Below are 27910 nucleotides of genomic sequence, written 5' to 3' on the forward strand. Positions count from 1 at the left end.
TGTAGGAATGTGTATGCTCGAATGACTGAGCCACCTGCTGGGCCCCCTTCAGGTAAAAAAAGACAGAGGTGATTTGTTTATTCACATGAGAAGGGTCCAGAGCTTTGCTGTGCTATTCATTCATTCATTCATTTACTTAAAATATTTTATTTATTTACGAGAAAGATAAGAGGAGAGAGAGAACCAGACATCACTCTGGCACATGTGCTGCCAGGGATCGAACTCAGGACCTCATGCTTGAGAGTCCAAAGCATTACCACTGCGCCACCTCCCAGACACACTTAATTTCATCTTCGGCAGTGGCAGGATTTTTGTTGTCAGAAGTACTGTGACAAATCAGGTGTTCTAGCCTCCACACAACACTTCCCAGATCACAAATGAAGTTCATCTTCAAGAAATAAGCAGAAGAGGGAAGAGGCCAGGCAGTGGCGCACCTGGTTAAGCACACACATTACAGTGCACCAGGACCGGGGTTTGGGCCCCCAGTCCCCACCTGCAGGGGGAAAAGCTTCATGAGTGGTGAAGCAGGACTGCAGGAGTCTCTCTTTTTCTCTCCCTCTCTACCTCCCCCACCCTTCTCGATTTCTGGCTGGTTCTGTCCAATCAATAAAGATAAAGCAAAAATAAAATAAGATATCTTTTTTAAAAAAGAATTTGGTTATTTATTCATAAAAAATATAGGAAGAGAGAGAGAGAGAACCAATAAAATAATAATAAGGAACAACAAAAAAAGCTGAGGACCCAGGTTCGAGCCCCATGTCCCTACCCACAGGGGGGAAGCTTCACGAGCAGAACAGCAGCTGTCTCTGTTTCTTTGTCATTCCCTCTCCCCTCTCAATTTCTCTCTTTCTTTTTGCAAAAATAAATGAATAGAATAAAGTGTATTTTTATATTTATTTACCTTTTTTGTTGCCCTTTTTAATTGTTATTATTATTGTAGTTATTGTTGTTGAGGTCGTCATTGTCGGATAGGACAGAGAGAAATGGAGAGAGGAGGGGAAGACAGAGAGGGGGAGAGAAAGACAGACACCTGCAGACCTGCTTCACCGCCTGGGAAGCGACTCCCCTACAGGTGGGGAGCCGGGGGCTCGAACCGGGATCCTCATGCTGATCCTTGTGCTTCGTGCCACCCGCGCCTAACCTGCTGTGCTACTGCCCGACTCCTGAATAAAGTGTATTTTTAAAAAGAAGAGGAAGAAATCTTTAAATATATAAAAGAACAGGGGGCGGATGGGAACCTCAGTCTCTTCATTTGTGAAATTCATTCAACTTGAAATGGAAACGTGTTTTTTTTCAAGGAGGATTATTATGATGGTGATTCTCTCCTCTTTCTTCCTTCCTCCCTCTTCACTTTCTTCTTCCTCCTTCTCCTCCACTTCCCCCTCTTCCTCCTTCCTTTCTTCTTCCTCCTCCTCCTCCTCCACTACCTTCCTCCTCCTCCTCCTCCACTCCCTTCCTCCTCCTCCTTTCTGTCTCCCTCCTCCTTCTCCTCCTCCTCCCTCCTCCTTCTCCTCCTCCTTTTCATAAGACTTATCTATTCGTGCCAGAGGGAGGGTCTGCCCAGTGTCCTGTTGGGGAAGGAACTCAGGGCCTCCTGCCTGGGAGTCCAGTGCTTTGTGTGTCATTCAGGTGTGAAAAGGAATGAATGAATGAATGAATGAATGAATGAAGAAAGAAAGAGAGGAAGGAAGAAAGAAATAGTGCCCAGACTGGATGGGGGAGAGACAGCACAGGGGTTCTGCAAAGAGATTCTCCTGCTTGAGGCTCTGAGGTCCCAGGTTCAATCCCTAGCACTACCATCAGCCAGAGCTGAGAAGGGCTCAGGTTGGTGTCTCTCTCTCTCTTTCATTAAAACAATGTAAAGTGTTTTTAAAAAATGTCCAGACAAACATCAAACATTTAACTCTCAGTCCTGTCTCTCTTTAGTGTCTCGTTCCCTTTTTCTGCCAGAAACAATGCTACCTTAAAAAAAACAACAACAGAAACTTGATCAGATGATCTCCCAAATTTCTTTAAGCAAAGCTATGCAAATAAGGATTAAAATGTGTGTGTGTGTGTGTGTGTGTGTGTGTGTGAAAGAGGGAGAGTTTCTTTCTTTTTTTATAAAGTGGAAATATTGACAAGACCATAGGATAAGAGGGGTACAACTCTACACAATTCCCACCACCAGAGTTCCCTGTGGCATCCCCTCCCCTGACAGCTTTCCTATTCTTTATCCCTCTGGGAGGATGGATCCAGGGTCATTGTGGGATGCAGAAGGTGGAAGGTCTGGCTTCTGTAATTGTTTCCCCATTGAACATAGGCGTTGACAGGTCGATCCATACTCCCAGCCTGTCTCTCTCTTTCCCTAGTGGGGCAGGGCTCTGGGGAAGCAGAGGTCCAGGACACATTGGTGGGGTCGTCTGTCCAGGGAAGTTTGGTAGGCAACCTGCTGGCATCTGGAACCTGGTGACTGAACAGATAGGAATCTTTAAAAAAGATTTACTCATGATATAAAGATAGGTGATTGGTAGATAGGAGATATATGGGTAGATATATAGAAGATAGATAGACAGAAGATGATAGATGACAGATAGGTAGATAGATAGATAGATAGATAGATATACAGATAGATAGATATGGCTGGGGAAATAAGAGTGATTTCTGCACTCAATTTTCCTGCTTGAGGAGGCTCTGAGGTCCCAAGTTCAATCCCAGGCACCATCAGTCAGAGCTGAATATGGTTCTGAGAAAGATTATCATAATTAATAATAATAATAATAAATGACAGAGAGAGGGCCAGCACATTACTCTTGCATGTCTGTTGCCAGAGTTTGTTTTTTTAATTTTTAAAAAATATTTATTTATTTATTCCCTTTTGTTGCCCTGGTTGTTTTATTATTATAGATATTACTGTTGTTGTTACTGATTTTTCATCGTTGTTAGACAGGACAGAGAGAAATGGAGAGAGGAGGGGAAGACAGAGAGGGGGAGAGAAAGACAGACACCTGCAGACCTGCTTCACTGCCTGTGAAGAGACTCCCCTGCAGGCGGGGAGCCGGGGGCTCAAACCGGGACCCTTATGCGGATCCTTGCGCTTTGCACCACGTGCACTTAACCCGCTGCGCTGCCACCAGTTCTACTTTTTTAAAAGAGATATAGAGGGAGAAGGAAAAAGAGAGAGGGAAGAAGAAAGGGAGAAAGAGAGAGAGGGGGAGAGGGAGAGGGAGAGAGAGAAAGGGAGAGAGGGAGAGAGACCACAGGAAGTGCACCACCACCCAGACCCCCAGAGTCCTTTCTGGTCGTTATCGTTGAAATCACTATATAGGGATTATATGTGTTTGATACATGTAACACAGTCATAGAACACACTAGCATATCTATTACATACTTATGTCATCGCCCGATTAACAATAATCAATACATTCTGAATCCTAATTGGTGTATAATCACACAGTTCGGACTGATTATAATGAATAATACATAACATGATATCCAATCAAATATACAGTACATGACATGGACCCTACTTTAGCAAAAATTTACATAATAACAACCGATATTTGTTTATATGCTAGTCTACACAGGAAAAGCAAAGCCTTTTAAGCATTTGCTAATCTTTATTCATTTAATTTGATAGGACAGAGAGACGTTGAGAGAGGAGGGATATATATATATATATATGTATATATATATATATATATATAGAGAGAGAGAGAGAGAGAGAGAGGGAGAGAAAAAGAGTCGTCTGTCCAGGGAAGTCTGGTCAGCATCATCCTGCTGGCATCTGGAACCTGGTGGCTGAAAAGAGAGTAACATACAAAGCCAAACAAATTGAGAAACACATGAAAAAATGCTCCAAGTCTGATTGTCAGAGAAATGCAAATCAAGACAACAATGAGATATCACTTCACTCCTGTGAGAATGTCACACATCAGAAAAGGTAACAGCAGCAAATGCTGGAGAGGGTGTGGGGTCAAAGGAACCCTCCTACACTGCTGGTGGGAATGTCAATGGGTCCAACCTCTGTGGAGAACAGTCTGGAGAACTCTCAGAAGGCTAGAAATGGACCTACCCTATGACCCTGCAATTCCTCTCCTGGGGATAGATCCTAAGGAACCCAACACATCCATGCAAAAAGATGTGTACACATATGTTCTTGGCAGCACAATTTGTAATAGCCAAAACCTGGAAGCAACCCAGGTGTCTAACAACAGATGAGTGGCTGAGCAAGTTGTGGTCTATATACACAATGGAATACTACTCAGCTGTAAAAAATGGTGACTTCACCGTTTTCAGCCGATCTTGGATGGACCTTGAAAAAATCATGTTGAGTGAAATAAGTCAGAAACAGAAGGACGAGTATGGGATGATCTCACTCTCAGGCAGAAGTTGAAAAACAAGATCAGAAAAGAAAACACAAGTAGAACCTGAAATGGAATTGGCGTATTGCACCCAAGTTAAAGACTCTGGGGTGGGTGGGTGGGTGGGGAGAATACAGGTCCATGAAGGATGATAGATGACATAGTGGGGGTTGTATTGTTAAATGGGAAACTGGGGAATGTTATGCATGTACAAACTATTGTATTTACTGTTGAATGTAAAACATTAATTCCCCAATAAAGAAATAAATTATTTAAAAAAGCCAAATAAATTGTTGAACAATCATGAACCTAAAGGCTGGAATAGTGCAGATGAAGAGTCGGGGGGAGGGTACTGCTTTCAGGTATATTTTTTTGCCCTAGTTTATGGATACTCATTGCATTGATTAGGTTGCGATCGGCGGATGCAATATTATTTGATACGCATTGAGATCAGCATGCAGAAAAGTGGGCCCACCCTAAGGTTCCAGGACTGGGGGAAATATAGGCTCTATAGTGGAAATGTGAGGTTCCTGCTGTCTTAGGGTTCCAGAAGACAATGGCCAGTTATTGTGATCATCACATTATTTGGTAATTGGGTTAACTTTGAAAGAATTAGTGTTTTCACATCCTTTGGGGAAAATATCTGAGAGAGATATTGCTGGATCATAAGAAATTTCCATTTTCTAATTTTTATTTTAAAAAATTTATGAGAGAGAGAGAGAATCAGAGCATCACTCTGGCATATGCTGTGTACCATCCAAGAGAGCGATTTCACCGGCGTTCAATCTTTTTATTACTTTTTTTTCTGATCTTTCTTTTATTTATTTATTTATTTTTTATTTTTAATCTTTTATTTGTTGGATAGAGACAGCCAGAAATTGAGAGGGAAGGGGGTGATAGAGAGGGAGAGAGACAGACACCTACAGCCCTGCTTCACCACTTGTGAAGCTTTCCTGCAGGAAAAGCTTTTCTGCAGGTGGGGACCAGGGGCTCGAACCTGGGTCCTTGTGCACTGGAACATGTGCGCTCAACCAGGTGCGCCACCACCTGGCCCTTAGTCATTTAATAATGATTAAAAAGACCGTGAGATAGCAGGGGTACAGTTCCCGCCACCAGAGTTCTGTGTCCCATCCCCTCCATTGGAAGCTTCTCTATTCTCTATCCCTCTGGGAGTGTGGATCATAATTTTTTTGGGGGGAGCAGAAGGTGGGAGGTCTGGCTTCGGTGATCACTTCCCCTCTGGACATGGGTGTTGGCAGGTGGATCCATATCCCCAGCCTGTTCCTATCTTTCCCTAGTGGGGATTTTTCAGGTTTTACTAATTTTATTATGCTTCCCAATTCCATAATTCCAGAGGGATAAAGAACAGGAAAGCTGGGGGTCGGGCAGTAGCGCAGCGGGTTAAGGGCACATAGCACGAAGCGCAAAGCCTGACGTAAGGATCCAGGTTCGAGCCCCCGGCTCCCCACCTGCAGGGGAGTCGCTTCACAGGTGGTGAAGCAGGTCTGCAGGTGTCTGTCTTTCTCTCCCCCTCTCTGTCTTCCCCTCCTCCCTCCATTTCTCTCTGTCCTATCCAACAGAATGATATCAACAATAGCAATGATAACCACAACAAGGCTACAACAACAAGGGTAACAAAAGGCAGAAAAAATGGCCTCCAGGAGCCGTGGATTCATGGTGCAGGCACTGAGCCCCAGCAATAACCCTGGAGGGAAAAAAAAAAAAAGAACAGGAAAGCTATGAGGGGAGGGCATGGGATATGGAGTTCTGGTGGTGGGAACTGTGTGGAGTTGTCCCCCTCTTATCCTATGGTTTTTTTGTCAGTGTTTCCTTTTTTAAATAAAAAATTTTAAAAACCTCAATATTATAGGAGATATATATATATACATGTTAATAGCATACTAACACTGTGCTGCTGTAACAAAACAAAAATTTTAGTTGTTTTGATTACATTTGAAGTACTTTCTTTTCATATGTATACATATTATTTTTTAATTTGTTTTTTTTTTATTGGGGAATTAATGTTTTACGTTCAACAGTAAGTACAATAGTTTGTACATGCATAACATTCCCCAGTTTCCCATATAACAATACAACCCCCACTAGGTCCTCTGAATCCTTCTTGGATCTGTATTCTCCCCACCCACCCACCCCAGAGTCTTTTACTTTGGTGCGATATGGAATTTGTTTTATATATATATATTTATTTCCCATATTGTTGCCCTTGCTGTTTTTTGTTGTTGTTGTAGTTATTATTGTTGTTGTTACTGATGTCGTCATTGTTGGATAGGACAGAGAGAAATGGAGAGAGGAGGGGAAGACAGAGAGGGGGAGAGAAAGACAGACACCTGCAGACCTGCTTCACTGCCTGGGAAGCGACTCCCCTGTAGGTGGGGAGCCGGGACTCGAACCGGGATCCTTATGCAGGTCCTTGTGCTTTGCGCCACCTGCACTTAACCCACTGCGCTACCTACCGCCCAACATATATATATAACATGGGCCCTGGTTCAGACTGATGCGGTTTACAGTTAATGGTATCTGTATACTTCCCCATATTTGGCGGTGACTCTCTGCCCTGACCCAGCTTTCTGGTCCTCTTCCCAACTCTGACACCATCTCCCCAGACAATACCTTTAGCCCACCTGCCTGTTAGCTGTCGGGTGCTGGCAGAAGTTAGTCAAGTCATGGGCCCCTTGGATCATACATGTGTATTTTTTTTAATATTTATTTTATGTATTGATTCCCTTTTGTTGCCCTTGCTGTTTTATTGTTGTAGTAATTGTTGTTGTTATTGATGCTGTCGTTGTTGGATAGGACAGAGAGAAATGGAGGGAGGAGGGGAAGACAGAGAGGGGGAGAGAAAGACAGACACCTGCAGACCTGCTTCACCGCCTGGGAAGCGACTCCCCTGCAGGTGGGGAGCCGGGGGCTCGAACCGGGATCCTTCTGCTGGTCCTTGTGCTTTGCGCCACGTGCGCTTAACCCGATGCACTGCCCCCGACTCCCAAACCACATTTTCTTTATTGTGGGGACTAATGGTTTACAGTCCACAGTAAATACAGTTGCTGGTACATGTGTAACATGTCTTTCATTTTAAAAATTTATTTCTTTTTTTATTATTTATTTATTCTCTTTTGTTGCCCTTGTTGTTTTATTGTTGTAGTAATTGTTGTTGTTGTTATTGATGTCGCCGTTGTTGGATAGGACAGAGAGAAATGGAGAGAGGAGGGGGAGACAGGGAGGGGGAGAGAAAGACAGACACCTGCAGACCTGCTTCACCGCCTGTGAAGCGACTCCCCTGCAGGTGGGGAGCTGGGGGCTCGAACTGGGATCCTTACGCCAGTCCTTGTGCTTTGCACCACGTGCGCTTAACCTGCTGCGCTACCGCCTGACTCCCTTACATTTCTTTATTGGGGATTTAATGTTTTACATTCGACAGTAAACACAATAGTATGTACATGCATAACATTTCCCAGTTTTCCATATAACAATACAACCCCCACTAGGTCCTCTGTCATCCTTTTTGGACCTGTATTCTCCCCCTGCCCACCCCAGAGTCTTTGACTTTGGTGCAAGACACCAACTCCAGTCCAGGTTCTAAAATGTGTTTTCTCTTCTCATCTTGTTTTTCAACTTCTATCTATGAGTGGGATCAATCCATATTCATCCTTCTCTTTTTGACTTATTTCACTTGACATGATTTATTCAAGTTCCATCCAAGATCGGCTGAAAACGGTGAAGTCACCATTTTTTACAGCTGAGTAGTATTCCATTGTGTAGATAGACCACAGCTTGCTCAGCCACTCATCTGTTGTTGGACACCTGGGTTGCTTCCAGGTTTTGGCTATTACAAATTGTGCTGCCAAGAACATATGTGTACACAGATCTTTTTGCATGGATGTGTTGGGTTCCTTAGGATATATCCCCAGGAGAGGAATTGCAGGGTCACAGGGTAGGTCCATTTCTAGCCTGCTGAGAGTTCTCCAGACTGTTCTCCACAGAGGTTGGATCCATTGACATTCCCACCAGCAGTGCAGGAGGGTTCCTTTGACCCCACAACATTTCTCTCATTTTTTAAAAAAGATATTTATTTATTGGATAGAGATAGCCAGAAGTCGGGAGGGAAGGGGGAGAGAGACAGAGAGACACCTGCAGCCCTGCTTCACCACTCATGAAGCTTCCCCCCTGCAGGTGGGGACTGGGGGCTCGAACCTGGACCCTTGCGTATTGTAACACATGCGCTCTACCAGGTGCACTCCCCCCCCCCCCGCTCTGTGTAATATTTCTCAGTTTTCTGCAAAATACTTTTACCCCCAGCTTGGGTCCTCCTCCCACTATCACGTCCCAGAACCTGAACCCTTGTCCACCCCCCCCAAGTCCTTTACTTTGGTGAATAAATAATATATTTTAAGGAAATGCTTATTTATTTATTTATTTATTCATGAGAGAGAGAGAGTGCTGATGCAGTGGTGGCTGGGCTGGTGAGTCACCCACATGGCAAAGCAGTGTGCTATGCAGGTGGGATATGTTGCTAACCCTGGACTCCTTACAGAGCTATTTTGCCAGTTCTGGCTTCCGATGGTGCTGGGGATTAAACCCATGGCCTCTGGAGCCTTGGGCCTGCAAACTGGTGCTCTGACAGGCTGAGCTATTTCTCCAGCCCCTGAAGGGAGGGTTTTGAAAACCAGGAAGAGGAGTGGGGATTGATTCTTCTGTCCTTCCTTCCTTCCTTTTTTTTTTTTTAATATTAATTTATTTATTCTCTTTTTTTAATCTTCTTTTTCCCTTTTGTTGACCTTGTTGTTGTAGCCTTGTTGTAGTTATTACTGTTGTTATTGTTGATGTCGTTTGTTGTTGGATAGGACAGAGAGAAATGGAGAGAGGAGGGGAAGACAGAGAGGGGGACACCTGCAGACACCTGCAGACCTGCTTCACCGCCTGGGAAGCGACCCCCCTGCAAGTGGGGAGCCGGGATCCTTATGCAGGTCCTTGTGCTTTGCACCACGTGCGCTTATCCCTCTGCGCTACCTCCAGACTCCAAATTTTATTTATTTATTCATGAGAAAGGTAGGAGGAGAGAGAGAAAGAACCAGACATCACTCTGGTCCATGTGCTGCCAGGGATTGAACTCAGGACCTCATGCGTGAGAGTCCAATGCTTTATCCACTGGGCCACCTCCCGGACCACCCCTTTTAATTTCTCTCTGTCCTATCAAATAAAATAAATAAATCAAAAACTTAAGAAAATATTAATATTAGGAGTCAGGCAGTAGCACAGTGGGTTAAGCGCAGGTGGTGCAAAGCACAAGGATCCTGGTTCGAGCCCCCGGCTCCCCACCTGCAGGGGAGTCGCTTCACAGGCGGTGAAGCAGGTCTGCAGGTGTCTGTCTTTCTCTCCCCCTCTCTGTCTTCCCCTCCTCTCTCCATTTCTCTCTGTCCTATCCAACAACAATGACATCAATAACAACAACAATAACTACAACCACACACACACACAAAAAAAACAAGGGCAACAAAAAGGAATAAATAAATAAATACTGATATTGAACAAAAAGGAATAAATAAATAAATACTGATATTGATTTGAGTCAGATGGTGGTACACCTGGTCCCCATCTGCAGGGGGAAAGCTTCCTGAGTGGTGAAGCAGGGCTGCAGGTGTCTTCTCTGTCTCCACCTCCCCTTTCAACTCCTTAGTCTTTATCTGAAAGTAACGAATGAGTTGATTTTAAAAAGAATCCAAAAGACTAAGATTAACTGGTTGATTTTTTAGTAGAGCCCTGCTCAGCTCTGACTGATGGTGGTGCTGGGGAATCAAACCTGAGACCTCAGAGCCTGGGGCAGGAGAGTCTGTTAACAGAACCAGCCTGCTGTCTCCCTAGATATGATTGCGATTATTAATCTCCTCCTACACTCTTTTGGTTCCAAGCTTTCTGGTTGTGCAGTCCCAGAATTTAGAGGGGCCCACAGGACTGAAAGCAGTGTGTGTATTTTGGGGGGCCTCCTTCCACCACCCCCCACCCCACTTGCTCATCTCCCCCAGCCTGCTGGGGTTACAGGCATTTCCTGTTTCCGGCCTGAGTCCCTGGGGCTGGGTGGGGGGTAGGGAGCTGGTGGCTGTTGCAATTCTGAGCTCTGGGTCTCCCCCTTTCCAAACCCCCCAGGCTGCTCCCCACTTCCCGCTTGCCAACCCCAAGGGGGCCTCGGATCAGAACTTAGCTGATGGAGTCCTCCCCTCCCAAGGAGAAGAGGAACCACCAGGATACTGTTTTGCATAAGGCAGGCGGGAGACCAGATCCGTTCTTTCATCTGGGGGTTGGAAAGGAAGAGAATGGAGCCCCCAAAGACAGTACCCCAAGCCCCTTCTTGAATTGCAAGAATTCCTACTCCCTCTTATTTATTTTATTATTATTTTATTTTTATTTTATTGCCACCAGGGTTATCACTGGGGCTCGGTGCCTGCAGGAGGAATCCACCACTTTTGGTGACATTTTTCCCCCTCTATTTTACAGACAGACATTGAGAGAGGAGGGAGTGATAGAGAAGGAGAGAGACAGAGAGAGACCTGCAGCCCTGCTTCACCACTCGTGATGCTCTCGCCTTGCAGGTGGGGCCCGGGGGCTTGAACCCAGTTCCTTGCACATGGTAACATGTGCACTTAACCAGGGGTGCAGGTTATGATTTCTTTTTATCTCTTGATTTATTATTGACACGAGGGTTATGACTGGGGCTTGGTACCTGCACTATGAATCCACAGTACCCAATGCCCCCTCCTTCCCCCTACTTGATAAAGACAGAGAGAAATCAAGAGGGAAGGGGAGGCAGAGAGGGAGAGAGACACAGAGAGACCCCTGCAGCCCTGCTTCACCACTTGCAAAGCTTTCCCCCTGCAGGTAGGAACTGGAGGCTCGAACCCAGGTCCTTGCTTCTGGTACCATGTGCACTCAACCAAGTGTACCACACGTTTTAAATTTTTGATTTCACTTATTTATTGGCTAGAGACAGAAATTCAGAGGCGGGGAGAAGCTAGGGAGACAGACAGACACCTGAGTCCCTGTTTCATTACTGATGAAACTTCTAGTGGTCCGGGAGGTGGCCCAGTGGATAAAGCATCAGACTCTCAAGCGTGAGGTCCTGAGTTCAATCCCCAGCAGCATATATACCAGAGTGATGTTTGGTTCTTTCTCTCTCCTCCTATGTTTCTCATTAATAAATAAATAAATTTAAAAAAAAAAAAACACTTCTACCCTAAAGATGGAGAGTGGGGGCTTGAACCTGGATCCTTGTACATGCCACTATGTGCACTGCCCGCCCTCCGTATTTTTAATTTTTTTATGATTTAAAAAAATATTTATTTTCCATTTTTGTTGCCCTTGTTGTTTTTCATTGTGTTGTAGTTATTGTTGTTGTTGTTATTGATGTCGTCGTTGTTGGATAGGTCAGAGAGAAATGGAGAGAGGAGGGGAAGACAGAGAGGGGGAGAGAAAGACAGACACCTGCAGACCTGCTTCGCCGCCTGTGAAGTGACTCCCCTGCAGGTGGGGAGCTGGGGGCTTGAACTGGGTCCTTGTGCTTTGCGCCACCTGTGCTTAACCTGCTGCTCTACCGCCCGACTCTCTTAATTATTATATAATTTATTTATTGGCTTGAGGTGGAAATTGAAAGGGAAGGGAAGACAGAGAGGGAGAGAGAGAGAGAGAGAGAGATGCCTGCAGCCCTGCTCCACCGCTCACAAAGCTTTCCCCCTGCAGGTGGGGATTGGGGGCTTGAACCCGGGTCCTTGTGCATAGTAACATGTGCTCAGCTGGTGCACCTCCTCTTGGCCTATCCCCTCCCTGTCCCTCTCTCACTACCTCCCACACCCCATTGCCCTCCCCTCCCCACAGTCCCTCTGGGGCTCCAATACCGCTGCCCCAGGAGGCCCCCACAAACCCCAGCACGGGAGCCCCATGAGTCATCCCCTCCCTAAGTGAGACATCACATGATGGGGTGACAGGAGGCAGGTCGGGGAGCCAGCTCAGGGCTCAGCTGATGCACTGTTGAGGTCAGAGCAGACTTCCTCCTCTCTGGGCCCCAAGGGGCCATGTGCTCGGTTGCTGGGGGACCTACCACCCATTCCGGAGTCTTCCTGGGGGGCTGGCGGTGGCCCTCACTGTTTCCTGTCATGTGGGAAAGGCTTCTCACCCCCACCCCGGCTTGTGCTGCCTTTCTCTGCTGCCTTGGGAGGGGCTTGTGTGGTTCAGAGGAGCTGTGGGCCAGGAGCTGTGGCTGGGGGTGGGGCAGCCTGACCCAGAGAGCTGCTGTGTGTCCTCGTTCCTACATGAGTGATAGCAGTGGTGAGCAGTGAGACTTCTTGTCCCACCTGTCAAGTGGGGACTCACACTCCTGTTCATCCCCTGAGCCACCCACCATCCATCCATCCATCCACTCCATCCATCTATCCAACCATCACCCATCCATCCATCCAACCATATTCATCCATCCAACCATCACCCATCCATCCACCCACCCATCCATCCATCCATCCATCCAATCATATCCTCCAACCATCACCCATCCATCCATCCAACCATATCCATCCATCCAACAATCACCCATTCATCCAACCATCCATCCAACCATCCAACCAACCATCCATCCAACCATCCATCCATCCAACCATCACCCATCCATCCATCCAACCATCACCCATTCATCCAACCATCTATCCAACCATCCAACCATCGATCCATCCATCCATCTATCCATCCACTCCATCCATCCATCCAACCATCACCCATCCATCCAACCATATCCATCCATCCAAACATCACCCATCCATCCATCCATCCACTCCATCCAACCATCACCCATCTATCCATCCATCCATCCATCTAACCATATCCATCCATCCAACCATCACCCATCCATCCATCCATCCATCCAACCAACCATATCCACCCATCCATCCATCCATCTAACCATATCCATCCATCCATCCAACCATCACCCATTCATCCAACCATCCATCCATCCATCCAACCATATCCATCTATCCAACCATCACCCATCCATCCATCCATCCATCCATCCACTCCATCCAACCATCACCCATCTATTCACGCATCCACCCAACCATATCCATCCATCCAACCATCACCCATCCATCCACTATCCATCCATCCATCCAACCATCACTCATCCATCCATCCATCTAACCATATCCATCCATCCAACCATCACCCATCCATCCAACCATCCAACCATCCATCCATCCAACCATCCATCCATCCAACCAACCATATCTATCCATCCAACCATCCATCCATCCATCTAACCATATCCATCCATCCAACCATATCTATCCATCCAACCATCATCCATCCATCCATCCATCCATCCATCCACTCATCCACCAATTCATGCACCAAACCATCATAATCATTTATTCAGCTATCACCCATCCATTCAACCATTATCCATCCATCTGTATCCATAATCCACTCAACCATCATCCATCCATTCAAAAATCATCTATTCATCCATCCATCCATCCATCTGTCCCTCCAACCATTGTCCATCCATCCATTTAACCATCATCCATCCATCCATCCAACAAGCACCCATCCATCTATCCAAATATCATCCATCCATCCATCATGCACCCATCTACCATCCATTTCCAGTTCATTCCTCCATCCATTGAGCCATCCATCCACTCACCCATCTATTTATTCAACATCCATCCATCCACCTACCCACCCAATTATCTATTCATCATCCACCCACTGTTGTTGTGGCGGTCTGGTGTTGGGCTGCACAGCGGAGAAGAGAGCGGACGTCCAGAGCAAAGGGTTACACAAATCTTTATTATAGGATGGGGGGGGGTTGGTTCAGACCACGTGGAGCCAGCCGGCAATGGCCGTCCCCACTACCTGACCACGGGGGGAGAGCAGGGAGCGAGACCTCAGAGAGGGAGAGCTGAGAGCCCAGAGAGAGGGGGGAGGGTGAGGGGGCTTTTTATAGGGCGACAACCAGGGGTGACGTGTGGGGCCAGGATTGGTTGAAGGGGGAACTGCTAGGATTTCGCGGGGCGTAGTAAAACCTGGGGGCGGAGACTGCATCAGAATAACTCCTCAGCATCCATTCAGTTATCCATCCATCCATCCATCCATCCATCCACTCATCCACCCATCTATTTATTCAACATTCATCCACCCATCTACAACTTAGCGTCTGCCCACACACATATACATCAGTCCACACATCCATCCATCCATCCAATATCCATCCACACATCCATCAATCCATCTTTCAGTCATCTATCCTTGCATTTACTCACCAGCTGAAAATTTTTTTGTAAAATATTAAATTTTTCAGAAGGGAGGAGAGAGAGAGAGAGAGAACAAACACCACAAAACCACTCTTTCCAAGTCAAGCCATGACTCTCACCTGGACCACACTGGCTTTCACTGTGAGAGGTTGCTGCAAGTTTTTTTTTTAAATATTTATTTATTTATTCTCTTTTGTTGCCCTTATTGTTTTATTATTGTAGTTATTATTGTTGTTGTTGTTGGATAGGACAGAGAGAAATAGAGAGAGGAGGGGAAGACAGAGACGGGGAGAGAAAGACAGACACCTGCAGACCTGCTTCACCGCCTGGGAAGCGACTCCCCTGCAGGTGGGGAGCTGGGGGCTCGAACTGGGATCCTTACACCGGTCCTTAAGCTTTGCACCACCTGCGCTTAACCCATTGTGCTACCGCCCAACTCTCGCTGCAGGTTTTAATTGGCTGATTTCAGTCTTGTTGTGGCTTGGAACATGGTGAGGGCTGAGGAGGAGAAGCGAGATGGGAAACTGGCTGGTGGAGCAGACAGAACCACTCAGCTCACCGTCTGCTGGGGGCATAACTCATGTAACTGGCACGTTCTAACCCCAGCATCGCACATACCAGAGTGATTCTCTGATTCTTACCCCATCTCACTTAATTAATTTTTTAAAATTTATTTTTCAGTAGGAGAGATACAGAGAAAAAGACTAGAGCCTTACTCAGCTCTGGCTGATGGTGGTGCTGGGGATTGAACCTGGGACCTTTGAAGCCTCAGGCAGGAGAGTCTCTTTGCAGACATTGTGCTGTCTCCTCAGGCCCCCTCCTCATTAATCAACAAACAAATCTTTTTAATAATTGATTTACTTTATTTGTGATTAATAGTAGGTTACAAGACTCTAAGGTTACATACAGTATATAGTTCCGGGGGTCGGGCGGTAACGCAATGGGTTAAGCGCACATGGCACGAAGCGCAAGGACCAGTGTAAGGATCCCAGTTCGAGCCCCCGGCTCCCCTGCAGGGGACTCACTTCACAGGCGGTGAAGCAGGGCTGCAGATGTCTCTCTGTCTCTCTCCCTCCCAATGACCCACTTCCCTCTTAATTTCCGCCTGTCTCTATCCAATAAAGAAGTAAAGATAACACAAATACATACATTTGAAGAAAAAAAAAACAGGAAAGAGCTAACTAGCTGACACGTTGGTTTCATTACTCCCTTGGTGAATTAGTTCATCCTCTCTTGTCAGTCATTTTTAGTTTATGGACTTCAGCTCACAGTTCATAGGGTTTCACTTCTCCCCACTGCCTCCCCCAGGGGTGAACCAAGCCACCACATCTTTGCAAACTGACCTGCTGTCATTGTCTTGTACCGGCCCGAGTCCAAGGTGATTGGACATCTCACCTTCCCATGGGTCAGGTCACTGAAAAGCACAAAGGGAAACATGACAAGAACAACAAAAAACCCATGTGGACAGCTGACCTGGACAGGGCACTGCTTTGCCCTGTAAGCAACCCAGGTTCGAGCCCGTCGTCCCCTGCCCCCTGCCCCTGCCCCCGCCCCCCATGGCACTGGTGTGAAACTTAAGCGTTGGGGGCTGGGGGTGTCTGTCCCTCTCCACTTCCTCTCAGACCTGGAAATGGAGAGGGTGGGGAATGGGGGTCCTACCTTCTCTGCAGTGGATTTTTTAGTCCATTCAAGTGGAATTGGACTGAATTCAAAGGGAATTGGCAACATTTCACTACTTAGCGGAATAGTTGGCTTTCAAGATTTTAGTAACCCCGGGGAAGGTCACAAGGTCGAGGTGGAGAAAGCGTTAAGACTTTCAGGCCTGAGGCCCTGAGTTTGATCCCTGGCACTGGTGTGAGGTTTTTCTCTGTCTTTTTCATTAGTGATTTCATATCGGTTTACAAAATTACAAAAGAACAGGGTTCTCATTCCACAACATTCCCACCCCCGGAGTCCTGCGTCCCCATTCCCTGCAGTGGTTCTCCCAAGGTCACAGAGATGGGTTGACTATTCTTTCTTTTTTTTTTTTTAAAGTATTTATTTATTTACTTATTCCCTTTTGTTGCCCTCGTTGTAGTTATTATCGTTGTTATTGATGTCGTTGTTGTTGGATAAGACAGAGAGAAATGGAGAGAGGAGGGAAAGACAGAGAGGGGGAGAGAAAGACAGACACCTGCAGAGCTGCTTCACCGCCTGGTGAAGTGACTCCCCTGCAGGTGGGGAGCCGGGGGCTCGAACCGGGATCCTTATGCCGGTCCTTGCTCTTTGTGTCACGTGAGCTTAACCTGCTGTGCCACCGCCCAACTCCTTCCTTCCTTTCTTTCTTTCATTCTTTCTTTCTTTCTTTTTTAAATTGATTTAATAATGATTGACAAGACTGAGGGATAAGAGGGGTTCAATTCCACACAATTCCCACCACCAGAGTTCCACACCCCATCTTATCCATTCTTTATCCCTCTGGGAATACGGATCAAAGATCTTTATGGGGAGCAGACTGGATTCTGTAACTGTGTCTCTGCTGGACATGGGTGCTGGCAGGTGGATCCACATCCCCAGCCTGTCTCTCTCTTTCCCTAGTGGGGCAGAGTTCTGGGGAGGTGGGGTTCCAGGACACATTGGTGAGGTCGTCTGCCCAGGGAAGTCAGGTTGGTGTCATGGTAGCATCTGCAGCTTGGTGGCTGGAAAACCACAGCCCTGCTCAGCTCTGACTGATGGTGGTGCTGGGGACTGAACCTGGGGCCTCAGAACCTCAGGCAGGAGAGTCTCTTTACAAAATGACTCTGCTGTCTCTCCAGTCCTGCCATGAAATCAATGACTCAAATCCGACAAAAGTAAGTGGAGCAAAAGTTCAAGGACTCTTTCTGGAAGAGAGTCTTTATCGGAGTAGAAACCTCCCTTTCTAGCCTGTTCTTATTTTGCTCTCGCTAGATCAGGATTGGGTCTTGAATGGGACCTTTTGTCTGTGTCCCCTCCCTGTCAGGGTTTGTCCTTGACCAGGCAACTGGGCGCAGATAGAATTGAATAACAATGTTGGTAGCGTCTTGACTTTAAGCTTTCTTCCTCTTCGTCTCTCTATCTTTCTTTCTTTCGTTCTTTCTTTCTTTCTTTCTCTCTTTCTTTCTCCTGCCCCTCTTTCTCTCCTTCTTCTCCTGCTATTTCTCTTTCTTCTCCTCTGCCACCTCCTCCTTCTTTTCCTCTTTCTCCTTCCATTTCTTTCTTTAATTTAATTTTAATTTTTTTTTTAAATTTCTTTATTGGGGAAATCAATGTTTTACATCCAATAGTAAATACAAGCATTTGTACATGCATAACATCTCTCAGTTTTCCATATAATACTACAAAATTTTAATTTTCTTATTACTTACTTATTATTGGATAGAGAGAGTGAGAAATTGAGAGGGAAGGGGTAGATACAGAAGAAGGGAGACAGAGAGACACCTACAGCCCTGCTTCACCACTCGGGAAGCTCCCCCCCCCCCCCGCCCCGTGCAGGTGGGGACCGGAAGGGGACCGGAAGCTTGAGCCCGGGTCCTTGCACACTGTAGTGTGTGTGTGTGTGTGTGTGTGTGTGTGTGTGTGTGTGTGTGTGTGTGTGTGCGCGCGCGCTTAACCAGATGCACCACTGCCCGGCCCTCTTTTTAAATTTTTTTATTACTAATTTCAGATTGATTTACAAAGCTGTGTGATCACAGGGGTCTCCTTCCACCCCGCTCCCTCCAGCAGAGTCCTGTATCCCATTCCCTCCGTCGGAAACTGCAGTGTTTCTCCCAGGGCCACAGAGATGGGCTGACTATTGTTTCTATAATCACCTGTATTTATCTATTTGCCCATTTTTCCCCCTAGGGTCCTGCCTTCTCTTCCTTTCTAATTCTCACCTCCACCTGTAACTACTTGTGAATGTCCTTCCTTTTTTTTTTTCCTCTTCTCTCTCAGGATCCTGATGGAATTGGGGTTCAGAACCCTCTGGTCACCCTCCCCTAACATTTTTCTACTCTTCTGGGGGGGGGGGTATGGACCACAATTCTTTTTTTATTATGTTTAATCAATGAGTTGATATTATTGGGGAGAGACAGAGAGAAATGGAGATTGGAGCGGGAGACAGAGAAGGAGAGAGACAGAGAGAGACCTGCAGCCCTGCTTCACTGTTTGCACATCTCCTCATGTCTTTCTTCCAGTTTCTATTGTTCTCTCTCTCTTTCTCTGTCACTACCTACCTATCATCTATTCCCCCCCTTTTGTTGCCCTTGTTGTGGTAGCCTTGTTGTGGTTATTATTATTGTTGTTGATGTCGTCATTGTTGGATAGGACAGAGAGAAATGGAGCGAGGAGGGGAAGACAGAGAGGGGGAGAGAAAGATAAACACCTGCAGACCTGCTTCACCACCTGGGAAACGACTCCCCTGCAGGTGGGGAGCCGGGGGCTCGAACCGGGATCCTTATGTCGGTCCTTGTGCTTTGCGCCACGTGCGCTTAACCCGCTGCGCTACCGCCCGACCCCCTCTATCATCTATCTTATATCTATCAATCTTCTATTATCTACCATCTATCTGTTATCTATCTACCTATCATCAATCTATCTATCACCTATCTATTATCTAAAAATAGAGAGTCTATCAGGAGCAGTGGAATGGTGCAGTCACAGAACCCCAGTGATAACCGTGGTGGCAACAACAGAACTCTGCAGATATGGAGAGAGAGCTGACACAGCACTGGAGCTCCCCCTGGTGCCTTAGGGTCTCCCATGTGGTGCCCAGGCTTGAACCAGAGTTGAGCACACCTAGAAAATCACAAGCCCTACCCAGCTACTTCTCTCTCTCTCTCTCTCTCTCTCTCCTTTCAGCCTCTATAAATTAGTTTTTTTCTTGGGAGGGGATGTTGGGGGGGGGACTCCTCCAGGCAGAAGTCATAAATATTTTACGCATCTGTGTCTGGCTTCTCTCAGTGTGTGTGTGTTGCCTTTTTTCTTTTAAGTATTATTCATTTATTTCAGTCTTTTTTTATCTTATTTGTCATTGGATAGAGACAGAGAGACATTGAGAAGGGAAGTGGGAGAAATAAAGAGGAAGAGAGACAGAGAGACACCTGCAGCCCTGCTCCACCACTCGGGAAGCTTCCCCCCTGCAGGTGGGGACCAGGGGCTTGAACCTGGGGTCTGTGTGTACCGTGACATGTGCACTCTACTGGGTCTGCCACCATCTTCCTCCTAGACATTTAAAAAGCTATTATTATTTTTGTTATTATTACTATTACTGTTGCCACCAGAGTTAGTGCTGGGGCTTGGTGCCTGCCTGATGACTCCATTGTCCCCGGCAGCCATTTTTTTCCTTTCCTCTCCTTCCTTCCTTCCTTTTTATTTGATAAAGACAGTGAAAGATTGAGAGAGGAGGGGGAGATAGAGGGAGAGAGACAGAGAGACACCTGCAGCCCTGCTTCACCACTTGTGAAGCTTCCCTCCTGCAGGTGGGGGACCAGGGGCCTTGAACCTGGATCCTTGTGCATAGTCATATGTTGGTTGATTCAACTGGGTGCACTATCCCGTGCCTAGACGTTATTATTACTATTATTATTATTTTATTTACCAGAGCCCTTGCTCAGCTCTGGCTGATGGTGGTGCTGGGGACTGAACCCGGGACCTCAGAGCCTCAGGCAGGAGAATCTTTTTTTGCAAAACCATCATGCTGTCTCCCCAGCCCCATGAATAATGACTAGATATTATCATATCAAAATGATTATTATTAATTTACTTTTCCCAGAGCCCTGCTCAGCTCTGGCTGATGGTGGTGAAGGGGATTGAACCTGGGGCCTCAGAGCCTCAGGCGGGAGAGTCTGTGCAGAGCCCCTGTGCTATCTCCCGAACCAGCACTGTTTTTAAAAATCATCTTTATTATAATTGGATAGAGACAGCCAGAAATCGACAGGGCAGAGAGAGATAGAGAAGGGAGACAGAGACAGAGAGAAGTTGAGAAGGGAAGTGGGAGAGACGGAGAGACACACCTGCAACCCTGCCTCACCACTCGGGAAGCTTTCCCCCTGCAGGTGGGGATGGGGTGGCGGGTGGGGGGCTCGGACCCGGGTCCCTGTGCTCAGACTGTGTGCCCTCAGCCACGGGCTCCCTCGCCTGACCCCCGTCTCTTTCTCTCTGTCTCTTTGGCCCCCAGTTCTTGTGTCTTAAGAACATTCGCACTTTCCTGTCCACCTGCTGCGACAAATTCGGCCTCAAGCGGAATCAGCTGTTCGAAGCCTTCGACCTGTTTGACGTGCAGGACTTTGGGAAGGTGAGTGAGTGTGTGAGTGTATGAGACTGTGTGTGAGTGAGTGAGTGAGTGAGTGAGTGTGAGTGTGAGTGAGTGTGAGTATGTGTGTGAGTGTGTGAGTTAGTGTGAGTGTGTGAGTGAGTGTGTGTGTGTGTGAGTGTGTGTGAGTGTGTGAGTGTGTGAGTGAGTGTGTGTGAATGTGTGAGTTAGTGTGAGTGTGTGTGAGTGTGTGAGTTAGTGTGTGTGTGAGTGTGTGAGTTAGTGTGAGTGTGTGTGAGTGTGTGAGTTAGTGTGAGTGTGTGTGAGTGTGTGAGTGAATGTGTTTGTGAGTGTGTGTGTGTCTGTGAGTGAGTGAGTGAGTGTGTATGTGTGTGTGTGTGATTGTGTGAGTGTGAGACTTGTGTGAGTTAATGTGAATGTGTGTGAGTTAGTGTGTGTGTGTGAGTGAATGTGTTTGTGAGTGTGTGAGTGAGTGAGTGTGTGAGTGTGTCTGTGAGTGAGTGTGTATGTGTGTGAGTGTGTGTGAGATTGAGTGTGAGACTTGTGTGAGTTAATGTGAGTGTGTGTGTGAGACTTGTGTGAGTTAATGTGAGTGTGTGTGTGAGTGTGAGACTTGTGTGAGTGAGTGTGTGTGAATGTATGAGTGAGTATGTTTGTGTGTGAGTGAGTGTCTGTGTCTGAGTGTGTGAGTGAGTGACTGTGTGAGTGACAGTGTGTGTCTGTGTCTGAGTGTGTGAGTGTGAGTGTTTGTGTGCGTGATTGAGTGTGTGTGTGTGTGTGTGTGTGTGAGACTGTGTGTGTGAGTGTGAGTGTGTATGAGTGTGTGTGTGAGTTTGTGAGTGTGTATGTGTGTGAGTGTGAGATTGTGTGTGTGTGTGTGTGAGAGAGAGACTGTGTGTGTGAGTAAGTTTGTGAGTGTGTATGTGTGTTAGTGTGAGTGTGTGTGTGTGTGAGTGTGAGTGTGTGTGCGTGAGTGTGTAAAGCGGGTGCCCAGGCACCTTCACCTGGTCGGCAGGCCGCTGGGCTGGGGGACTGGACCACGGCAGAGCGGGACCCTGCAGACAGCCATCTGCTCTGCTGTGTGACCCCACACAAGTGTCTGCAACTCTCTGAGTCCCTCTAATGACTTTCTCTTTTTTTGATATTTATTATTTATTCCCTTTTGTCGCCCTTGTTTTATTATTATAGTTATTGTTGTTGATGCCATCATTGTTGGATAAGACAGAAAGGAATTGAGAGAGGAGGGGAAGACAGAGAGGGAGACAGAGAGACACCGGCAGCCCTGTAGGTGGGGAGCCGGGGGCTTGAACCCGGATCTTTGCACAGTTCCTTGTGCTTGGTACACCCCCACCCCTGCCAGATCTCTAGAGTCCACATATGAGTGAAACCATCTGATAGTGAGACCTTTCATCTCTTATTTCTCTAAGCCTCACCACCTCTAGATCCATCCATTTTGCCCCAAAGGACATAATGGCATCTTTTTGATGGCAGAGTAGTATTCCATGGAGTATAGATCTCTCACTTCCTTAGCCGGGCCTCTGTGGATGGGCATCTAGGCAGCTTCCACTCTTTAGCTGCTGTGAATCATGCACTTGGCGTCTCCCCTGGAGGAATGGCCTCAGGCACTGATTGGGGAAGGTGGGGGAGTCATGAATTTGGGGTTCGGGGTGTGGCCTGGCAGTGGAGGTAGTGTGGGTGCTGGGGTGTCTCTGAGAGCTCTATCTCTCTCTTTCTCTCTCTCCGTCACAGGTCATCCACACCCTGTCTGCTCTGTCATGGACGCCCATCGCCCAGAACTCGGGGATCATGTGAGTCAGGCTGCCTCTTCCTCCCTGAAGCCTTCCAAACCCCCCCCCCCACAGCCTCCTGTTTTCCTTGCCTTTGTCTCATGCAACCCCCACCCCCAAATCCTCCAGGCCCTTCCCCACCGATGAGGACAATGTCGGGGACGATGACATTTACAGCGGCCTATCTGACCAGATCGAGTGAGTGAGGGACCCTGGGCCCTGGGCTGGGGGTCTTGGGGGGGCAGTGTCTGGATGGGGGGTTCTGGGGTAGGATGGGGTCTGGATTGGGGACCTGGGGGAACAGGGTCTGGATGGAGGGTCTTTGGGGGGACTGGGTTGGGTTGGGGGTCTTGGGGTAGCTGGGTTGGATTGCGGGGCCTTTGGGGGGGATTGGGTCTGGATGGGGGGTCTTGGGGGCACTGGGTTGGGTTGGGGGTCCTGGGGGCACTGGGTTGGGTTGGGGGGTCCTGGGTTGGATTGGGGATCCTGGGGGGACTGGCTTGGACTGGGGATTTTGGGTCTGGATTGGGGGATCCTGGGGGGCAATATCTGGATTGGGGTATCTTGGGGAGAAAGGGTCTAGACTGGGGGGTCTTGGAGGAACAGAGTCTGGATTGGGGAGTCCTGGGGAGACAGGGTCTGGATTGAGGGGTCTTGTGGGGGCCTGGTCTGGATTGGGGGGCTCTGGGGGGGCCAGGGTCTGGATTGGGGGTTTGGGGGGAACAGGGTCTGGATTGGGGGTTTGGGGGGAACAGGGTCTGGATTGGGAGGCCTTGGGGAGAATGGGTTGGATTGGGGGTTTTGGGTCTGGATTGGGGGGGTCTTGGGGTAGGATGGGGTCTGGATTGGGGACCTGGGGGGACAGAGTCTGGATGGGGGGGATCTTGGGGGGGACTGGGTTGGACTGGGGGTCCTGGGAGGGCAGGGTCTGGATTAGGGGCTTTTGGGGGGACAAGGTCTAGACTAGGGAGTCTTGGGGGAACAGGGTCTAGACTAGGGGGATCTTGGACAGACAGGGTCTGGATTGGTGGTCCTGGGGGAACAGGGTCTGAATCGGGGTGTCTTGGGGGAACAGAGTCTGGATTGGAGGTCCTGGGGGAACAGGGTCTGGATGGGGGTCCTGGGTGGACAGGATCTGAATTGGGGGGTGTTTGGGAGACAGGATCTAGGCTCGGGGGTCTTGGGGGGACAGGGTCTCGATTGGGGGGCCCTGGGGCGACAGTGTCTGGATTGGGGGGCCCGGGTCTGGATTAGGGAGTCTGGGGGGACCAGGGTCTGCACTGGGGAGTCCTGGGGGGGCCAGGGTCTGGATTGGGGTGTCTGTGGACAGGATGTGGGTTGCAGGTGTCTGGGGGTGGACAGGCCCTGAGCTGGGTGGTTTTGGGGGACACAGCTTTGCCCTGAGTCCCGGGGGGACACGGCCCTATTTGGGGTCCCACGAGGGGTCCCGACCTGGCTGTGAAAGCCCCGGTGTCCCCCCTAAACCCCCCAAATCCCCCCAGCGACACGGTGGAGGAGGACGAGGACCTGTACGACTGTGTGGAGAATGAGGAGGCGGAGGGCGACGAGATCTACGAGGACCTGATGCGCTCGGAGCCGCCGCCCGTGCAGGTGAGGACGAGGAAGGGGGCGGCCTGGGGTCTGGGGGTGCAGGGGAGGGGGACATCCCCCCAATCTGGCTGGCCTCTGCTCCCCCAGGCTCAGCACAAGATGACCGAGTACGACAAGCGCTGCTGCTGCCTGAGGGAGATCCAGCAGACCGAGGAGAAGTACACCGACACGCTGGGCTCCATTCAACAGGTGCGCCTGCCCCCCATCCCCGCATCTGTGCACCTGGCCCCCTCTGCGCATGCGCGGCACAGCTGGGCCGCCAAGCTCGCGGTGCGCATGCGCAAGGCAAGTGGCCAGTACTATTTGCTCTGTGTGTATTCACTGGACCAATGCTGGTCGCGCTGTCTCTGTGCGCATGCGCAACTCGGTGCGCCCCCACCTGTTCTGCACATGCGTGGAACAGTTGCATGGCTCAGCCCGCTCTGCGCATGCGCCGAACAGGTGCGTGGCCAGGTGTGAGCCCACCTGTCCTGTGACTTCGGGTCCCCTTCTTCCCCGGATGGAGGGGACTTGTTCTGGTTCCAGGTCCCTGGCTTGTGTTCCTCTCTTTCCAGGTTTCTTGGTCTTTTTATTCCTTCTCTCTCTCTCTCTTTTTGAAGGTTTGATTTATTTATTCATGAGAAAGATAGAAGGAGAGAGAGAGAAAGAAGCAGACATCGCTCTGGTTACAGGCGCTGCCGGGGATTGAACTCAGGACCTCATGCTTGAGAGTCCAAAGCTTTATCCACTGCGCCACCTCCCGGACCTCTTCTTTTCTCTTTTCTTCTCTCTCCCTCTCTCTCTCTTTTCCTTTCCTCTAATTGATCCCAGTTTCAGTCCCCATCTAGATCTACCTGGATTCTCATTTATTTAGGTCTCTGTCTCCTTGACTTGTCTCCATTTGTAATTAAAAAAAAAATTTTTTTTAACTCGATTTATTGGATTTGATAGAGCAAAGAGAAATTGAGAGGGGAAGGAGGAGACAGAGAGAGAAAGACACAGAGAGACATCTCAGACCTGCTTCACCACTTGTGAATTTTTTCCCTCCATGCAGGTGGGGCCCGGGGAACTCGAACCCCAGGCTTTGTGCGTGGTGAGGTGGGCGCTTCACCAGGTGCACCTCCACCCGAACACTTAATTCATTCTTTTAAAAAATCATTTTATTGGGTTGCCTCCTCATGGATGAAGTTTGAAGGAATAATGTGGAGTGAGATAAGCCAGAAAGAGAAGGAAGAAGATCACCATCTTTATACTTTCTCTCTCTTGAATTTAGTAAGATTTTATTTAATAATAAATAATTTACTATATAAATAATTTATTATATAAGTAGTTTTATATAATAATTATATACTAATTATTATAATATGATTCTATAATGATAATTTATTGTATACAATAAATATAATAATACAATACCACATATAATAATTTTATAATTATATAACAATATATTTTAATAATACATTTAATGATATATATTTTATGATTATATAATAATTTATATAAATAACTTTATTTATATAATTTTATATAAGATAAAATTCTATAATTATAATTTATTATATACAATACTTATATAATAAATATAATAATATATATTATAATTTTATATAAGATAAAAGCATCTAACTTTTTAATGAGTGGGTTAGAAAGACTGCATAATGATTCTGAAGAAAGGTTCTCCTGCCTGAGGCTCTGAGGCTGCAGGTTCAATCCCCCCAGCACCACCATCAGCCAGAGCTGGTTGAAAAAAATAATAATAGTGGCTTACAAGATTGTAAAATGATAGAGTTTACTTCCGCAGCGCACACATAACCACACTTCTGGGCTCCCACCCTTCCCACAAAAACCACCACTGGTCTCAGAATGTCTTAGAGACAGGGTTTTCTTTTTTCTTCTTCTTCTTTTTTTTTTTTTTTTTTGAGAGTTCATTTCTTTCACTTCTCAAGATTCCACATAGGGGCGAAACCATCTGGTAGTTGTCTTTCACCTCTGTACTTATCTGGCAAAGTGTAATCACCTCCATCCCTCCTCCTTAAGCTTTTTGGTGTTTGTTTGTGTTTTTTTTCCATCATTTCTTTTTATTTAAGTTTTATTTTTAACCAGGACAACTTCTCAGCTCTGGCTGATGGTGTTGCTGGGGATTGAATCTGGGACCTTGGAGCTTCAGGCAAGAGAGTCGCTTGCAGAAACACCCTGGATCTTCCTTTTTCTTGTTGATTTCTAAGAACTCTTTACATATGTGAAAATTAAAAAAAAAATACCAGAGCTCTGCTCAGCTGTGGCTGATGGTGGTTCTGGGGGATTGAACCTGGGACCTTGGAGCCTCAGGGTTGAACATCTTTTGCAGAACCACTGTTCTGTTTCCCTTCCCTGGCCGTGGCACAACGAGTTGAGTACACATGTTACCATGCACAAGAACCCGGATTCAAAGCTAAGGTCCCCACCTTCAAAGGGGAAGCTTAGCAAGTAGTGAAGCAGGGCTGTAGGTCTATCTGTGTCAGTCAGTCTGTCTGTCTATCTCCTTTTTCTCTCTCAGTGTCTTAATGTCTCTATCCAATATAAAAATCAATCAATAAAATTATTTTTAAAAGTTGGGAGACACAGGGAGGTAGTGTAGTCTTCCTTTATTCAACAGGACAGGGGTGTATGTTTTGGGCTCTAAGGTCCCAGGTTCAAGTCCCAACATCACCATCAGCCAGCGCTGAGCGGGTCTCTGGTGGATGGGGAAAATTATGGGGTATTGGGAGATAGCTCACCTAGGAGGGTTTCTGCCTTGCTGGGGAGAGGACAAGGGTTTAAGCCCAGCATCACACAGGGGCGTCACAGAATTGGTAGAAGTTCCAGCCCTGACGGGGGAGACAGAGACAGAGAGCCACTCTCAGCCCTGCTCCACCACTCATGAAACATCCCCCTACCATTGTAGGTGGGGACTGAGGACTCAAACCCAGGTCCATGGTAACCAATCAGGCATCTGCTCTGCCCTCCTAACTCATAAATTAAAAAAAATTGTTTTAGTTATTACTATTTTTTAATATTTATTTATTTATTCCCTGTTGTTGCCCTTGTTTTATTGTTGTGGTTATTGATGTCGTCATTGTTGGATAGGACAGAGAGAAATGGAGAGAGGAGGGGAAGACAGAGAGGGGGAGAGAAAGACAGACACCTGCAGACCTGCTTCACTGTCTTGCGCTTTGTGCCACAGTGCACAAGGACCCGGGTTCAAGCCCCTGGTCCCCACCTGCAGGGGGGAAGCTTCCCGAGTGGTGAAGCAGGCTGCAGGTGTTTCTCTATCTCTCTCCCTCTCTATCTCCTCCTCCCCCTCTCACTTTCTCTCTGTCTCTACCCAATAATAAGCTAATAAAAATAGTCTTAAAAAGACTATTCGTCCCCACCTGCAGGGGGGAAGCTTCACGGGTAGTGAAGCAGGGATGCAGGTGTCTGTCTCTCTCCCTCTCTATCTCCTCCTCCCATCTCAGTTTCTCTCTGTTTCTGTCCAATAATAAATAAATAAAATATTTTTAAAAGATGTATTTAAAAGAGAGAGAGAGAGAGACTCTGACACATGCAATGCCAGGGATTGATCTCAGGACCTACATGTAAGTGTCCAACACTTGGTCCACGTCG

At 47.4% G+C, this 27910-nt stretch overlaps 1 protein-coding gene across 1 annotated transcript in view; it reads left to right on the forward strand.

Moving 5' to 3' along the window:
* Window positions 1-27910, forward strand: part of VAV1 (vav guanine nucleotide exchange factor 1) — a 77994-nt gene that overhangs the window by 4504 nt on the left and 45580 nt on the right. Inside the window, exons 2-6 of the mRNA XM_060181563.1 lie at window positions 20811-20927; window positions 22656-22714; window positions 22823-22891; window positions 24196-24304; window positions 24392-24493. Coding sequence (XP_060037546.1) covers window positions 20811-20927; window positions 22656-22714; window positions 22823-22891; window positions 24196-24304; window positions 24392-24493 — 456 coding nt within the window. The remainder of the gene's footprint in view (window positions 1-20810; window positions 20928-22655; window positions 22715-22822; window positions 22892-24195; window positions 24305-24391; window positions 24494-27910) is intronic.

Source organism: Erinaceus europaeus, chromosome 23, assembly GCF_950295315.1.
Source record: "Erinaceus europaeus chromosome 23, mEriEur2.1, whole genome shotgun sequence".
Lineage (NCBI taxonomy): Eukaryota > Metazoa > Chordata > Mammalia > Eulipotyphla > Erinaceidae > Erinaceus > Erinaceus europaeus.